General features: G+C 35.8%; 1 protein-coding gene across 2 annotated transcripts in view; it reads left to right on the top strand.

Annotated features, from left to right (window-relative positions):
- LOC106061888 (uncharacterized) overlaps window positions 1-8,924 on the top strand; it is a 47,882-nt gene extending 38,958 nt beyond the window's left edge. For both annotated transcript variants that reach the window (XM_056021809.1, XM_056021808.1), the window contains exons 29-34: window positions 97-227; window positions 1,233-1,361; window positions 2,695-2,818; window positions 3,880-3,976; window positions 4,709-4,819; window positions 7,808-8,924. In XM_056021809.1, coding sequence (XP_055877784.1) covers window positions 97-227; window positions 1,233-1,361; window positions 2,695-2,818; window positions 3,880-3,976; window positions 4,709-4,819; window positions 7,808-7,887 — 672 coding nt within the window. In that variant the 3' untranslated portion in view covers window positions 7,888-8,924. The remainder of the gene's footprint in view (window positions 1-96; window positions 228-1,232; window positions 1,362-2,694; window positions 2,819-3,879; window positions 3,977-4,708; window positions 4,820-7,807) is intronic.
- Window positions 8,925-17,600: the final 8,676 nt, after the last annotated feature.

Genomic DNA, 17,600 nt, shown 5'->3' on the forward strand with positions numbered 1-17,600 from the left:
TAGGACGTAATCATCTTCTTTTTTGAAGTAACGTCTGTATTATATAAGATAAGATAAGATAAGATAATAACACTGCACTGTTTTGTGTACTTGAAGGGTGCCATTGGAGCATGTAATATTCTCAATGATCGCCTGGCTCCCCTGCGGGAAAAAATGCCAGATGCTGATTGGAAAGGTTTGGTCGGAGCTGCATTCATGAGTAGCATTGACCTTCAAGCAACAAGCAGGTATGTGATTGACTGAGAAATAATGATTTTTGCTGTGCATCGAATTCCAAACAAGATTGAAGTACATGCAGATTTAGTTAAAAGAATTTTTTATTATACTAATAAAGTTATTAACAGCTAATAAGTTATTGTAGTTTGGCTGAGTGGTAAAGCACTTTAATTCCAAACCAAGGGATCTCTGGATTTTGAGTTTTGATATTTTAAGGGCGCCCTGAGTCCATCCAACTCTTATGGGTACCTGACATTAGTTGGTGAAAAGTAAAGGCGGTTAGTTATTGTGCTGATCTCATAACACTCCTGTTAACACTTGACGCACAGAAACAGATGACCTTTACATCATCCACCCTATAGATTGCAAGGTTTGAGAGGGGATACTTTACTTACTGTATTCTGAATGGGGGGGGGGATGTTTGCTGAATGGTTAAAGTGCTTGCCTCCAAATCAAGTGATCTCTGGTTTGAATCTGTATGATTTGGAATTTTTTAGGACACCCATAAGTCTGCCCAACTCTAATGGTATCTAACGTTAGTTGGGGAAAGTGAAGGCGATTGGTCATTGTGGTAACCACATGACACCCTCACTAACCATCAGCCAAAGAAACAGATTATCTTAATATCATCTGCCCCATAGATTGAAAGGTCTTAAAGTGAATCTTTTACCTTTTTTTTATTCTGTATTCTGAAATATGACTATAAAAATCACTGAACTTACAAATATAAAATCACAACCTAATAAAATATGCAAAATGAATCAAAGAGTTAGGCCTAGTATTCCATATCCTAGGACAAATTGTATAAGTGCTCCTTCTTCCCTAATGCCATTAGAGTAAGGAAATTGTTGCCTAAATCAGCCACAAAAACCAGTGATTTAGTTAAGTTTTAGTCTCTAAGTAACATGCAGTACTAGATAAGCACATGGATATGTGCAGTCTATAATTATCTTCTTTTTTAAAGGAACAACTGTTAACTTATAAGATAAGACAGAGCTGTTGTTGTTTTTTTTCAGTCACTTTAACAATGGACCTATCACTGTCTACTTCACATACATGACTGGGGTGGTAGAGACAGAAGTGGATGTGCTGACTGGGGAACATCAAGTCCGACGTGTGGACATCATGGCAGACTTTGGAGAGAGGTAAATCATGAATGCCTTTCACTGCTTGACTATAATAATAACCAGAAAATTCCTCAGTGGAAAATGTTAAAGGGACTACGATGAATTTTGTTTCTCTTTAGCGAAACTCGACCCTGGAAGGGCCAGAGAATGACTACTTGTTCATTTCTAACATAATAATAATAATAACTAGGAACATCCTCGTTGCCTGTCAGAGGGCGGTACTGCTGCAGACCTGCCACATCACCAGAAAATTCCTCGGTGGAAACTGTTAAAAGGACTACAATGATTTTTGTTTCTCTTTAGCGAAACTTGACCTTGGCAGTGCCAGAGAATGACTACTTGTTCATTTCTAACAATAATATAGGCTAATAATAGTGCAAGTTGGGGCATTATTTGGACAACTAAAACACAATATTTATGTTTCCTGGGTAGAGAAGAATATCATATCATGTGCCTTTACAAAATTAATGAAGGATGTAGACATTTAGTAATATTTTATTGTGGTCAAGACGCTAAGTGGGCTTGAACTTGGCTTGGCTTGGTTACTTATGAAGAGGGCTTGAGGTTTGACACCTGACTCCAGCAGTTATGTTTACTGAGGGCCTAAGGCATCAGGAAAAACGTCTCCCAGATACCCCCTTCCCCCACTGGTCCACAAATGAGATTGTACCATAGCGCTCTGAGCATGCTATAAGGATGTTTGAAAGTAGTACTTTAAAAAAGCTATAATTGAATTTTAATTTTATTCCAACCTGCTTTCATTGAGATTTACATTATAAGTGTAATCTATTTCAAAGTCATTAAGTTTTTTATAGGTCAGAATCTTATTAAAACCTGTGTAATCCCATAAGAACTGAAGAGAAAATTACAATCAAATCTGGTTGATCATATCATAAGTTAATCAGTTCCTCTACATTTAATGATGAAGTGAAAACCATGTTATAACTCAAGGCATAGACTCTACTTGATTGATTGGATAAGCCTGTTAATTATTAGGACCAAAATGATTGGATGTCATATTAATCTAGCTAAATGAAATTAACAGGATAGCCATTGTCTGTATACTTCATTTGCCGTAGTAGATATAATGTTAGTATTCCAATATTGAATTACAAAATTCTGTTTTAAATGATATTTTTTTTAGTTTGAAATAATTTCTTAAACATTGTATATTTTTCATTAATTTGAGAAAACAAAAACATCTATAAATGTGATCTAAAAGGGGCCTCCTTAACCAAATGTTAGACTTGATAAATCACTTGTATTTAACCATCATCACATTAAAACCAAAAAGTTTTGCTAAGGTTCATGGGTAATAATGTTTTCCTTTCTACCATTTTTCATCTTTCAGCATGAACCCAACAGTGGACATTGGTCAGATAGAGGGATCTTTTGTCATGGGACTTGGAGCCTACCTGACGGAGGAAGTTCTTTATGACAAAGTCTCTGGTGTTGTGCTTAATGATGGAACATGGGTAAGAAATAAATGTCATTTCATACATTAAAGGTTATGCCGCAAACTACAGTAACATATATGCATGATGTTTTTTTCTTGGTTCTGTGTATCTGTCTTGTAAAGTGTCGAACCCCCCCCTTCCTGGATGCTAGACAATATTTTCATTTTATTATCAAGCTTTAATTTAACCTTAGGAGTCTATACAAGCTTTGGAGATCTGTGTCTCTAAACACTGAAAACCCAAACAACAAAATGGATGTTTATAGACTTTCCATATACCAGTTACATCACTGCTGACAAAATTTATAGCACAGGTCTATGTTACATATAGTTTTAATTTAATTGTGTTGATTATCATCCGGTAAGCAGTGGCTGAGTTGTAAAGCACTTGGCTTATAAACTGGAGGGTCCTGGGATTTTAACTTTGGAATCTTTAGGGCACATCCAATTCCACCCAGCTCTATTTGCCTGACAATAGTTGGGAAAAATTTAATGCAGTTGGTCATTACGCTGGCCACATGGCATCTTCGTTCACTGGGAACCTTAGAAACAGATAACATGTACTTCATCTTCCCTTTAGACCACATTATCTGAGAGGGGAACTTAAGCATTCATTTTTCATGATAGATCAAATTTTAAAAAAAATCAGCTTTGGTTCACTGCCATCAGAAAACAAATTCTCACATTTAGAATGGAGTTTTTGATCCCTTAGATATTACACATTGAGAATGAAGAAGTCATATCAAACACTCAGCTGTTTTATACTGAAACTTTTAATATTTCAACCTGCAAGCTATTAATGCATAAGCTTTGGTTACAATTTACTCTGAGTGGCTCTCTGCTAAACTGTGGGGCTTGAGTTTGAATCAGGATGTGGATTTGGAATTTTGATTTTAAAATTTATCTTTTGTTGAATAAGCTGAGTATTACAATAGCAGCGTGGAGACCTTCTTCCAAACTCTTTTATTTTGGTGTTTGGGTTTGGATTAATATGATGGAGCAGATAAAAATAATATACATTTAATTTGTACAATCAGATACACATTTCACTAGTTGTAATTAAGTTCATGTCTCTTGTAGGAATACAAACCACCAACAACTAAAGATATTCCTATAGATTGGAGAATTCATTTGTTACCTGACGCACCAAATGCTAATGGAATCTTGAGTTCTAAAGGTTTGTTCAATAGAAATTGTAAATATTTTTCTTCTAAGAATATTTTCTAAGATTCAATCATCATAGTTGGTAGATACTGACATCTTAATGTTAAAAATGTGATGAATCAGTATAAGACTAATAGAAAATAAATAAATAAAATAAATTTAGGGGGCGCAGTGGCTGAGTGATTAAGCACTTTGCTTCTGTTTTAATCTCTTTGAAGACTGTGATTTTGAGTTTTGGGATTTTCTGGGCACCCCTGAGTTTATCCAACTGTAATGGGTACATGACTTTAAGTAAAGGCAGTTGGTCTTTGAGCTGGCTACATGACACCCTGCTTGTTATCTGTTGGCCAGAGAAACGGATAACCTTAACATTATCTGCCCCAAAGATAAACTATTGTGATTTCTAGAACTATCTCTTTACCTCTATATATTATCAGTGTAAAAATTTATAAAAGTCTTTTGAATAGCTGTCTTGTCATAAAAATAGTATTGTTTTAAAAGGTAATATTAGTTCAATGTAGACATTTAAAAGGTAATATTAGTTCAATGTAGACATTATACTTTTGTAGTACCAAAATGTACCATTCAACAGTTGGGGGAGCTTAAATTTTCCTGTCTTGAAGTTATTCTTTGATATAGTTTGTTGTATACCAAGAAAGTAGACTTCAATAGTAGGAGTTTTCACTTTTTTTTTTTTCTAAATGAAAATAGTTTTAATTATCTCCCCAAATATAACATATTTCAGCTGTTGGGGAACCACCTATTGGGTTAGCTGTCGGAGCACTGTTAGCCATAAAGTCTAGCTTGGAGTCTGTTAGAGAGGAACTGAATGGACAGAAAAACTTTCTCCCTGTTGGTGAGTTCTATTTATGTAGTACATCTACGAACCTTAATAAGCGAAGTAATACTTGAAATGCGGTAAGGTCAGAACCAACAACACAAACAAGTTTTCTTATCTTAAAATTTCTAAGTTTAAAACCTATTCATACTGTAGAGGCATTCTCCCTTATCAGGCGTTCTGTAAACTCCACTCTACACAACACATTCAACTCAAGAACTTGAAAATAAGAGTTACAATAATGGCACACACAATTTACTTTGTTGGCCCACCACTACAGTTACAACAATATGTTTTTTAAATATGAGGACTTATTTATCTGTTTTGAATTTCAAACAAGTTATCAGGTATTTTATTCTATTAAGACTCAAAATATACAAGAAGCATTAGTTATTTCTTTAGAAAAATAAATAAAAAGAAATTAATTGTACCACATGCTTTTCCTAAAGATCCTGTTACAATAAAATATCTTTTGTATCTTTTATATATATATGTATCTATATCAGTGGTCTTCAACCTTTTTTGGCCTTTTCGAATTTTTCTTTACAAAAATTCGCCAGCGCCCCCCTCTAAGAAAAACAGTTATAAAGAAGTGTGAGAAGGCAAATTTGAACAAAATATCATCTATCTATTAATTTTTATGCTGTCAATAACACTTATCCCGCTTGGGAGACGACCGCATGCCAAAGGCGATTGTTGTGAACTCCTTGGCCTATGACTGACGAGCTTTGAGGAGGACTGAGTTACAGAGGTGCCCCCCTCCCCCGTGAGCGCTATAAAGATTTATTCAGGCGCCATTTCGCTCTCACTGGCATAGAGGAAAGTAACTGGCAGCATTCTCTGGCAGCAGATAGCCTCTGAGAGAAACAATTCGAGAGCTCTTACAAAAACTGCGGGACAAACATTTGATACTCAAAGAAAAGCCAGCATACAACGGCTTTGTCTGCATAAAATTCGGGAAAATATGTAGGTCGCAGTTGGGTTTGCTTAGTTATGTGAAACACTGGACTCAGCCGTAATCTTCGGAATTAAAGGCAAAAACAGGCAATATTATCATTATGCAAAAATTATGTCAAATAATTTGCAGTGATTACACACAAAAATTAATTGTAAAGACTTTCTTTCAAATCCTAAGGATAGTCTCCGTTTAAATTTTTGAATATTAGGGCCTACTGTTTTTAGGTTTAATTGTAAATTTAGATTTACTTTTTAATATAAATATTATTATTGCTGAATTCACTACAAAAAGAAATTAAGCTTTTGGTAATCTTGTGCCTCCTGCAGTCTGACAATATGAGAGATTTCAAGCTTTAAGTTTGCCAAAGCGAGGGGAAGGTCTCCTCTAGTGGCTACATCCAGTCTATTTCTTTGCTTATTCATTAACTTTGTTACGCACTAAATCTAGGTTAACCATGTATGTTGAAAAGCTAAAACATAATTCCAATTTCGACCACAGTTTTGGAATTTTACTGAAACATTTAAATGCAGCCACATCTCTGTTGTACCTCCAGGGGCGTAGCTAGGAATTTCCATCGTTTGGGGTCCAGGGGGCTTGACATCTTTGGGGGCCGCTGCATTTTGAGTAATATTTAATTAAATTAATTTAAAAAGCACTAATTTGGGCCCCCTTTAAATGGGGCACGGGGGATTTTCAATTCCCCCCCCCCACCCTAGCTACGCCACAGTGTGCCTCCTATGTTTACATTCTTTTTACTGAAGACATAGTTTTGTAAATCTATTTTTTCATGCAACTCAATTTGAACGTCAGTAACAGATGTTTAATAATGTCATTTATTATCATCTGAAAATGCCATCAAAGTAGAGCTTACTTTTTTTCTAGTTGCAATTCACTAAATCTCAAGGAAATATTACATGACATCCCAGTGAGTTTTCGTAAAAACATTTTATCAATGTTTTTTGTTTTTAAAAAGTTAAATTATTCTATTAAATGTTACCTTTAATGTTTTTTGCAATTAATATTTTAATATCAATATATTAAAATATCTAGATATAATCTAAAAGGCGTATTACCTAGTTTGTTGATCAAATCTTAAACGTTTATACGCGCAAGATCCAAGGACAATAAATACTCTCCTATCACAGTAAAAGAAACAAGAATTTAAAAATAGAAAATGGGATTCCCGAACTCATTTTCTAACGCTGTTTTTGTTCTTAAATTAGAAGCAAGTTAACTATAATGTGTCTATACTTAGTATCCCAGCTTTAATGTTGAAGAATTTTTAAATTTGTTCTGTTTCAGAGCACCTTTAGTTTCTTCTTTCCGCCTTTATGCCCAGCGCCCCCTTACCGCCCCATTTTGTGCCCAGCGCCCCCCTATCGCCCCTTTGGCTCTCAGCGCCCCCCAAAATCTCGAAAACGCCCCCTAGGGGGCGATATCGCCCCCGTTGAAGACCACTGATCTATATCATCAGTTTAGAAAGAAAATATTAATAGCCCAAAGAACCAGTCTTAAAAGACCTGTCCATTTGTTGAGGAATTTCAAAATTGTTATTCAGTTTATGGTAATCAACAAAAGTTTGTGATTAAGTTTGCAATAGGAAATGAAACTAAAGTAAACACTACACAACTGGATGGCTGCCTGGTCGTGCGGTTTGCACGCTGGACTGTCGTTCAGATTTATCGATGGTCCCGGGTTCAAACCCTGCCCGCTCCCATCCCCCGTCGTCCTGCGGGAGGTTTGGACTAGGAAGTAATTATCTTCAACTCTGAAGGAACATCCGAAACATGTAAAACATTTTACAAACAAACATTTTTACAACTCTCATCAATTGTTTTGTTAAGTCTGCTGCTGTTGGTGACATTATGTGATTGTGATGCATATTATCCTCCCTTTAATATTGATCATAAACATTATTGTTATTAGTGCCAGGAACATTCACATCATATAAGGAATTTTATTTAAAGGTTTCAAAGGTTATTAATGCAGTTATTATCAATAGTATTTGATGTAAATCAAGTCAGATTTTTTTTTAAATTCTTTTTCAGAAGCGCCATTTACAGTAGAAAAAATCCAACAAGCCAGTAATATCAAATTAGAGCATCTGCGAGTTGGAGCCCAAATATAAATAACATACTCATACTAAAATGTATTTTAGTTCTGCACATATGACTTTAAACAGTAAACATGTTTTTTTTATTTTTGTTAAATTTTGTACTTATGATCATTTTATAATTTATTTACCTTTCTTTGCCTGTAACTCAGCACTGTAATATTTGAATTATTTTGTAATGCAAAGTATTATATGTCATTTTTTTACTGCTAGTTCCAAATGTCAAAGACATTGACCAAAACTACTGAACATTGAACCTGACATTCTTTTAAAATGTACATCTAACATGACATTCCATTGAAACTTTTAAAAGTTTGTTTTTGTCTTTGTTATTGATTTCTTTATTTTGAGATGTTTTGTTTTTTTACAGTTCCTTCTAATTAGCCTGCTAATTCTTCATGGACGGATATTGGAAGCTGGAAATGTATTTAGAAAAAAGAAATTTAGAAATTTAATAGTTTAATCTATGGGGAAAAAAATAGCCGCCTGATTTGCTACACAGTGAAAACTATGGTTAGGCTGTTAAAATGTTTCAAAATATAATCATGTTCAAATTAAATGTAGGTTACTTCTTTTTTAACATGACTTTAGTTTGAATGACCTCTCGACTCAAATATTTCTGTGTATTCAATTAAAATTGAATAAATATGCTATTGCATATTCAAATTTTGCACACCATCTCATGTAGAAATAAAATGCTCATTAAGTTCAGGATTGCTTTTTTCTTTTTGCATATTGCAGCCATTGACTGGTTATTACTATGAACATAACAATTAAACACAAACATTTTTATAGCTTGATACACTTTTAAAATATTTTTTCAACCTTTATGGTATATTTTTCTACACAAAAAATACTTCTACTATTATTTTGCTATTGCAGTTTTAAAAAAAAGGTTTTTGGCACTAAAAAAGAAAAATTACATTACAGGGTTCAGTATATTATTTTTTTTAAACTAATTTTTGATACTTTTTGTTAACCCTTTAAAATTATTGTTAAGTTTCTTGTTTCTTATGTCAACATTTAAAATTACATTCTTATATGCATCAGTATATGTTTGTTTCTTTTTATTGATTCTTGAAAGAAAAAAAAAACTTTAGTTAATACCTACTTTAAAACATTAATTTCAAGCTTAAATTATTAAGCCTATGAAAGATATATTAGATCGAGAAATATAAACTAGAGTAAACTAATCAAGTCATCAATGTTCCTTTGATAGAAGGTCAATTACAAATGAACAAATGTAAATGTAAATATTAATTGTTATAAATTAGGGAATCTGAAACATAATCGCTGGTGACCACTAGTTAAGATACAATAGCAATATAACAAGATCATTATGGTTAGCAGACATTTCTGCAAGGAAACTGTACAACGGAGAAGACTGTTATCAGATCATGTGTGGTGCCCCAATGGTCCAACAATCCAAGGGACTGTTGAAGTTAATATTGTTATAAAGTAAAGCATTGTCTTAATTTAAAAAAAAGGAAAAAACTTTTTTTTTTCTAATTTAAAAGGTTATGACTTCACATACCTTTCATTTCAGGTGTATAGTATTTGACATCTAAGTAAAGGGAGTTAATGCTAACCAAACAAAGAAAATTGTGTACACATATTTTCTCAGGTAGGCCTATAGAAGCCATTTATTTAAATTACATCTAGCTTTACGTATGCATTTCACAGATGCAGTACTGGCTGGTAGGCGAAGTCCAGTCACACCTGCCATCAAAGACACTATTAAAACTGCTGTACGAGGCACAGACAGAGCAGTCCGTCTCGGGGCTCTCAGTGTTAGGGTTGACCTGTGGATGTCAAGCGTTCATGTGAAGTCTATACTTAAAGGCAAACATGAAGTAGCGCTGTATAAACAATGTTAATCATACCCCAGAGACTACATGGTCTAAGAACTGAAGATAGGAATCGGTTTAGCCTGGGCAATGCTTCTCAGATCCAACGTGGCACTGTCGTTAGAGGAGCAGGACCCCCGTGTAGTCTATTGCAGTGGCTGGGATGAAAGTGAGTCTTAACAAACGTCATTATGTACAGATCATTTCTGAAGGGGCCGTTTTTTTTTATGACGGGACGGAAACCCACACTTCTGAAGCACAGAGCAGGGATATTGGAAAAAAGAGGGGGGGGTTCTACAGTGTGCTCAGCGAGCGTCTTGGGATACGCGCCATCGGTAATAGAGATGTAACAAAAGTATCTTCTTGAATCCTGTCACATCTCCATAGTATGAGTGTTCTTGAGTTGTATTAGGGCCTCTTCTGGCCTTGTTAGAATGTTCTTGTTTTACTAATTAAATATCTTATCCATAGACACAACATGTAGATTTACCAACAGACTCCAGGGATAGCAGACATGAATTTTATTACACAATATTGATAACATAAGTTGGCAACATCAGCCCTCAATAACCTGAATATATCATATCACATCAAAGGTATTTTACATCCAAAACGAATTCACTTTATACAATTATAAAAACATACCAGACTTGCAGACCTAACACGTCATGGCATAGACTGTCTATTGAGCATGCGGTTTCTCATCATGTGACCAACAAATGAATATCAATGTGAAGTCCCCTATTTCACGTTCAAACAACATATGTCATATATCTCATGATTCTCATTCAACAGTAGCGTTACAGATCCCTTCCAGACAGAAGAGCTTGTTCAGTCAGGCCAATGGGCCTTGAGTTTTCAAGAGTCTTCTCCCTCTTAGGACATTCACTAACAAGAAGATTCCTTTGAGATTTCGTATTATCTTCTGTTTTATATAATACAGACGTTACTTCAAAATATTCAGAATTCAATAAAATACTCAGAAAGACACAAAGATAAAGGCACATTCCTCGTCCCATATGCTAGGACAAATTTGTACAAATACTTCTTCTTACCTAGTGCTATTAGAGCATGGAATGGGTTGCCTGAGCTAGCCAGGAAAACCAGTGACTTGGCAGAATTTAAGTCATTGGTTAATATGCATGACTAAATGCATAACGCGTAGGACGCAATCATCTTTTTTTTTTTTTGAAGTAACGTCTGTATTATATAAGATAAGAAATAGATCTTACATTTCTGTGATTTAAACATTACTATTGCTACTGTTTTATTTTACAACTTCAGAGATCTATGTTAGTTGTGCTGTAATACAAGATACCAGAGTACCTTGCAACTGATAAGTATATCCCTTATTTGGTTTGCTAAAACATGTATGAACTCTTAGAGTTTTGGTACTTGGTTGGAAAGTACTTTTTTTTGCCTCGCTGCCTTGCAATCTTAAAAGTTATTATTTTAGTACTGGCTCATATTTGGATAACATTTCCACAATTTAATTTTTTTTTTGTAGCCTAAGCCCGGCTGCCAAAATGTTCCAGATTAGAAAGCCTGATAAATGTTCTTCAGTCTTCTCCTGAGTTTCTTATTGTAAACATGTCCACTAGTTGTCCTGCTAATGATTTTTTTCTCCAGTAAAAATAAGTTTACACAACCATTCTTATGTCCTTTAAACGTGCTTCTGTAACATTTTAAAGTTTTTTGTTTGTTTGTTGTTTTTTATTTTGCAGAAGTGCATTTTTTTCACTTGGATGTCACCCCACTATTGGGTGTCACCCGGTGCGGCACGCAACCCCCTAGTTACGCCACTGATCAACATTTTCCAGTCCTTTAAGAATGGTCCTAACAGTCCGATTAAAAAAACTAGGAGAATTAAGCAGACCAAACGGTAGATATTTAAATTGAAAGTGACCACTTGGTACCCTGAATGCAGTGTACTTCCTACTATTCTCTTCTATTGGTATTTGCCAGAAGCCTTTTGTTAGATCTATCTTTGTAAAAAATTTGGCACTATTAAGTTGTAAGAAAAGATCTTCTTGGTCTGGAATAGCCTCCGCGTCAAATTTGGTAACCGCGTTTAATTTCCGAAAATCTATGTAAGTACGTACTGTTGAATCTTTTTTCTTAACCAAAACGACAGGAAAGGCATAGGGCGATTGAGACTCTTCAATAATGTCCATTTGAATCATGTTCTCTATCTCCTGGTCTAAGACATCTCTCATATGAATAGGAACTGCGTATGGCCTCAGTGTAATAGGGTTTTCTGTTGTGAGCTCAATGTTGAATGATTTAACCTTCGCTTTACCCGGTATATCAGTAATTATATCTTTATACTTCTCAACTAGCGTCTGAATCTGTTCTCTTTGGGATTCGGTTAATTCAGTATTGATACTAATATGTTCCCTGGAATTTGTACTCTCAAGAGTAGGTAACTCAGTAACTTCATCCTCTTGGTTATCATCTTCCTGGTCGGTTACAAGGGACGCTATGCACGCATGTAATAATTCTTCCCCTTGACCCCCATACAAGACATGTGACGCACTTCCCGAGAGTTGTAGATCACTATTTTCCTTACCCGTACATTCCGTGTTGTTTTTTTCGTGATATTTTACTAATCTGTTAACATGAAGAATTTTTACTCGATTGCCTTTCTTTATTTTTACATTAAACTTGTTAATTCTTTTTTCTACTTTATAAGGCCCCTCCCAGTGCAAGGCTAACTTATTCTGTCTCTGTGGTTTCAGTAAAAGGACAGAATCACCTGTTTGAATATCTTTTTCTTTGCTATTTCTATCATAATACCTTTTATAATTTTCCTTACGTTTTGAGCTATTATTCTGAGCTATTTGACAAGCCACAGCCAGCCTACTTTTTAGGTCTAATAAATAGTCAAAAACATTCTTTATTTCTGGTTCTACCTGTTGATTAGTAAAAAGATCTTTTAGAATTGACATAGGCCCCCTGACTTTCCTTCCATACAACATTTCATAAGGGGAAATGTTAGTAGACTCATTTGGTACCTCTCTGTACGCAAACAGAAGTGCATTTATAACTCTATCCCAATTCTTAGGTTCTGCTTCGGCCGTCTTTCTCAGCATGCACTTCAAAGTCCCGTTAAAGCGTTCTACGCCCCCATTTGACATGGCGTGAAATGGTGTTGATTTAACAATCTTTATTTTAAAAAACTGACATATTTCTTTGTATAATTCGGATCTGAACTGAGATCCGTTATCAGAGAGTATCTGTTCCGGGAATCCTATTCTAGTAAAAATAGCACTTAGAGCTTCTATTACTACTGGTGTTGTTGTATTAGGTAGTGGTACAGCTTCCGGCCATCTTGTTGCCAAATCAACCAACGTTAAAATGAATCTATTCTTCCGATCTGTCATTTGGAGTGGTCCTATGATATCAATAGCAACTTTAGCAAATGGAGTGGAAATAATATTCATGCGCCCTAGTTCTACCTTTCCAGCTTTTCCTGGGTGTCTACCTCTTTGACAAAGGTCACAACATTTAATGTATGTTTTTATATCTTTATCTACCCCAGGCCAAAAGAAATGCGAATATACCCGATACCTGGTTTTATTTATAGACATATGTCCCGCTAAAGGTGTGGAGTGTGCTATTTCTAATATTAGTTCACGTCTATTCGTAGGGATTACAAGTTGTCGTTCTATTACCCCAGGGGTATCTTTTCTCTCAAATTCTTTGTAAAGTAGACCTTCTTCCACTATAAATGATACCAATCCCTTTTTCTTATCTTCGACCGTTCCTGCTTTCGCCTTTTCCCATAATCTAACTAACGAACTATCATTTCTTTGATCCTCTCTAAAATCACTGTCCAATTCCATCCATTTACTTAAACCAATCCTGTCATTATCTTCCGATTTGACCCTATTGTCTTCTGCTTTCGCCATTGCCCTAGTAACAGCATTCCCATATAAAAATGCTTTAGCCTGATCAACATTTCCAATAATAATATCTGCTATTGGGTCCTTGAACATGGCCGCTACAAAGACTCCTTTTAAAAATGGAGTATCAATGTCTATCCAAGCAAGTGGATACTGAAAAGTTTGTCCATCTATTAATTTTAAAGTGAAAAACCCATCTATCTTCTGACTTTCTTCTATCAAACTTTCTCGGACCCCAATTATGCTCGCCCCCGTATCTCGTAGGACAGATACCCTTCGATCTCCTAAAAATCCCTCCACTATTTTCAATCCACCAACTGATTTATCTTTATAATCCAAAATATTAAATGTATCAGTGTGACATGCAAACAATCCCACTTGTTGCCCCCTTTCTGGTAATACTCTTAGTCATTGCTGTGTTGGACCTTTATTCTCATTTATCTTTACCCGACACCATCGAGCAATGTGTCCGCCCTTTCCACATCTATAGCATATCACTTGTGTACCCTCTGTGTTTATATTATTCGGGCGACGACTGTTAGATTGACCAGTGGCACCAAAAGCTACATATGGGATATCGTTGCTAGTTACTTTGTTACTTCCCTTTACAATATGTGTGGAGCCTTTCGTGGCATCTCTAAATTGATCAATACAGTCTAAGACCTCTTGGGCTGAAGTAGGCTTTCGTAGCAAAATATCTTTCAGGGCCTCAGAAGATAGCACGCTGTAAAGTCTGTCTCTCATTATAAGGTCAATTATACCGTCTACTGTCATTGGGGTTTGTGATGTTTTAAGCCAGTTGTCAAATGTCCTTTTCAAATGGACATAAAAATCTTTCATGTCGTCCGTCTTTGGGGAAAGTTCATGCCACAGTGTTCGGCAGGCTTCTTCCGTGAGTTGGGCTTGTTTTAGGAGCTCCCCCTGAACAAAGTCATAGTCAGTGTTATGTATCAGTTATGTTTGTATCATAAACAATTTTAGTTTTTCATTTAACTTGTGAGTGAGGACAAGTGGCCATCTTGTCTTGGGTATGTCGTTAGCAGTAGCAGTCGTTTCAAACAGTTCTAAGTAGAATAACAAGTCCTCGTTGTCTGTCATGCATTTTAGGTTTTTGTCTAACTGTTTATTCTGTTGAGGGTTGTCGTTAACTGTCATGTCTTTCTTATCCATTTCATGTTGTCTTGCTAGTTGTTTGTCCTCCATCTCTCTTATATGTCTTCTCTCCTCCGCTTCCCTTGTCAGTCTATCTAAGTCAATTTTCTGTTGGGCCTCTATAAATTTCTTTAACGTTTTGCCCTTAAACCCCAACATCTGAGCCTGGGCTACTATCTCCTCAAATGGACGAGGTATAAACTCTGACATTTTCTTACAGCAGTGTCCTTTATTACAATATTACCTCACAAAATGATATACATACAAAAACAATTAAAGCAAAATTAAAATAATACTAATACCTCTTCTCCTACTTATGTTGTTCAACTGGTACTCCAACAGGTTAAAGACAATAGTCCAAGGTTATCCAATAATGTGATTTCTCTTAGTCTATTTCAGGTAGATAATCCAACAGGTAATCCCAACATGGCTTTATACCTACGCGCGGTACCGGTACTTGGAATGTATCACATAAGTTAAATTCATATATAAGTATTATATCCAGCAGTAGCTTCTTCAGTATAATCCTAATAGAATGTACCACAAAAGTTAAATTCATATAAGTATGAGATCCAGCAGCAGCCTCTTCAGTATAATCTAAGGAATGAGCGTATTGGTAATCCAATTATAAGGAACGAAATTGGCCATGCATATACACTTATGTTTAGACGTACGAGGGGGAGCTACTATTACTTGCTAATAGTGAACACATTCGGCATGTTAAATCATTATTATTAGATAGTAACAGTCTAAAATACAGACGACGAGTTTCCGCTCCTTATGGACTTGAACTCTTTCATTAGTACACACTTGGAGATATGCGCTGTCTGGGTGCAGCAGATACTTCAGGTTACTGTACTCAGAGATATGCGCTGTCTGGGTGCAGCAGATACTTCAGGTTACTGTACTCAGAGATATGCGTTGTCTGGGTGCAGCAGATACTTCAGGTTACTGTACTCAGAGATATGCGTTGTCTGGGTGCAGCAGATACTTCAGGTTGCTGTACTCAGAGATATGCGTTGTCTGGGTGCAGTAGATACTTCAGGTTGCAGTACTCAGAGATATGCGTTGCCTGGGTGCAGTAGATACTTCAGGTTGCAGTACTGAGAGATATATGCTGTCTGGATACAGCAGATACTTCACTGGAGATTGATGCAGCCATCGCATGTAGTTGTTTTGGACGGGCCCCCAAAATGTCAAGGTCTACTTCCACTAATATATGTATGTGTCATGCTAAATGTACCCAAGTCCTGGATAATACCATAATGACACGTACAATGACAAAATAAGATTCAGAATGCCACTTTACCGACATATAACACGTTTAATTACATTATTTTCACTATAATACAGAAAAATAGTTAGAGTCTACACTTAGACTATATATCCAAAAAGTCCAACTGTCCTGGACTAGGAACAACAAAAACACTCCTTATCATGAGTTACATTGTTCAACAAAACATCTCACCAAACAAAAACAACCCAAAACAATAACAGTTTTGAAATCCACCACCTGAATTGCCCCCCTTCTCCTCTACAGTAAACAGGAGACCCAGGCTGACCAGAACTCAGTCCTGACACTGATCATTTACTGTATGTCAATGTGTGTTTGTGTTTCACATCTTTTTCTTACATAAACATTTTAGCTAGCATATGTTTGTTTTTGAGGAGGTACATTTTCTTTTGAAGGTACTACGCTAATTTACAAACAAAATCAAAGTCCAGTCTGTCGACTTAGTAAATTAAGAATCAAACAAGAGATTTCTTTAATTAGAAATCGTTGGTCTTTATTACGTCTTTATTCCAAGAAGGACGGATAATTCGTCAAGAAATTGATTACAGATTATTTTGTCAGTTAGTTCCTTTTTGTTTCTGTTCTGTTAATTGTGATAAGAAGTTTGTTACCAGATCTTACATATAAAACAAGGTTACAAAGATAGTTTGTGTGGAAACACAAACTCAAAATCGGCCCTCCCCCCCCAGGCATGTATAAAGGCAGGTTTCAATATACTCAGAAAGATATCAGAATGAAATTATATCAAAGGCAGATGGCAGAGAAAAAAGGAGAAAGAAGGTTGACAGATCTTTTGTGGTGCCCCAACCGCCAGGCTGACCAAGGGATAGGTGAAAGTAAAGGAGAAGTTCGATGTGAACCTGGTCTAACTAATGTTATATATGGTTATATTATATTCATATTCTGTTTTTGTTTTTTTAAAGGCAGTAATAGTATATATGATGAGTAAAATGTTTGTTTTACATGTTTCGGATGTTCCTTCAGAGTTGAAGATAGTTTACTTCCTAGTCCAAACCTCCCGCAGGACGAAGGGGGATGGGAGCGGGCAGGGTTTGAACCCGGGACCATCGATAAATCCGAACGACAGTCCAGCGTGCAAACCGCACGACCAGGCATCCATCTTATGCCAACATGATAATAAAAGTAATAATAGTAGCATGATATGGTATATATACATTATACATAATGTGGTATAAAGGAAGGAAAAACATATGAAAACATGACAATAAAATAAAGGTTACATAAAATAACGTGTAGGATGATGTGAGTATATATATACAGCTGAGATGAACTTGGAATGGGTTCGTACATGAGTTTGTTTGTTTTTTCAATAGATGCATGAAGACAGGAGGAAGCTTTATGGCTTTTCTTTTTTAGCCATAAGAATGGCTGCCCTTGACTTGCACTTTGACCCCGATCTGTCACTATTGTCACCTATTCTCCCTCGGGGTACTTGACTTTCGTCTTGTGTCACCCAGGGGTCTGAGGTTCTGGTAGGGTTCCAGAAACGGGTCGCCAAGCAATCCTATT

This window comes from Biomphalaria glabrata, chromosome 2 (assembly GCF_947242115.1).
Source record: "Biomphalaria glabrata chromosome 2, xgBioGlab47.1, whole genome shotgun sequence".
NCBI classification, from domain to species: Eukaryota; Metazoa; Mollusca; class Gastropoda; family Planorbidae; genus Biomphalaria; species Biomphalaria glabrata.